At 37.1% G+C, this 353-nt stretch overlaps 1 protein-coding gene across 1 annotated transcript; it reads left to right on the top strand.

The window, feature by feature from the left end:
- Positions 1 to 353, top strand: Tsp_15060 (eukaryotic translation initiation factor 2C 2; the record flags this gene model as incomplete). The annotated part of the gene is made up of 2 exons (XM_003367159.1): positions 1 to 197; positions 253 to 353. Coding segments are annotated over 2 exons (298 nt in total), but the record flags the coding sequence as incomplete, so codon positions are not given.

Here is a 353-nt window from a genome sequence, read left to right as displayed (position 1 = left end):
AATCATTTGCAACAAATTACCGGCCGTTGATTACGTTTATTGTGGTTCAAAAGCGACATCATGCTCGATTTTTTTGTTGTGATGAAGCTGCAGCACGAGGACGCGGGAAAAACATTCCTGCTGGTACTGTTATCGATAGAGTAGTGACATCTCCTGATGAATATGATTTCTTTTTGTGCAGTCATCATGGAATTCAAGTATGACTTTATGAAATGTTTTGAATCTTTATTATTAATATTATTTGAATTGCAGGGAACTAGTAGACCGACGCGATATCATGTGCTGTTTGATGAAAGCAACATGGATGCGAATGTAATGCAGTCGATTACATACTATTTTTGCCATCTATATGG

Source organism: Trichinella spiralis (genome assembly GCF_000181795.1).
Source record: "Trichinella spiralis strain ISS 195 chromosome Unknown Scfld4735, whole genome shotgun sequence".
In the NCBI taxonomy this organism is placed as follows: domain Eukaryota; kingdom Metazoa; phylum Nematoda; class Enoplea; order Trichinellida; family Trichinellidae; genus Trichinella; species Trichinella spiralis.
Note: the sequence above shows the minus strand (reverse complement) of the source record. Positions and strands in the feature narration are given on the sequence as shown.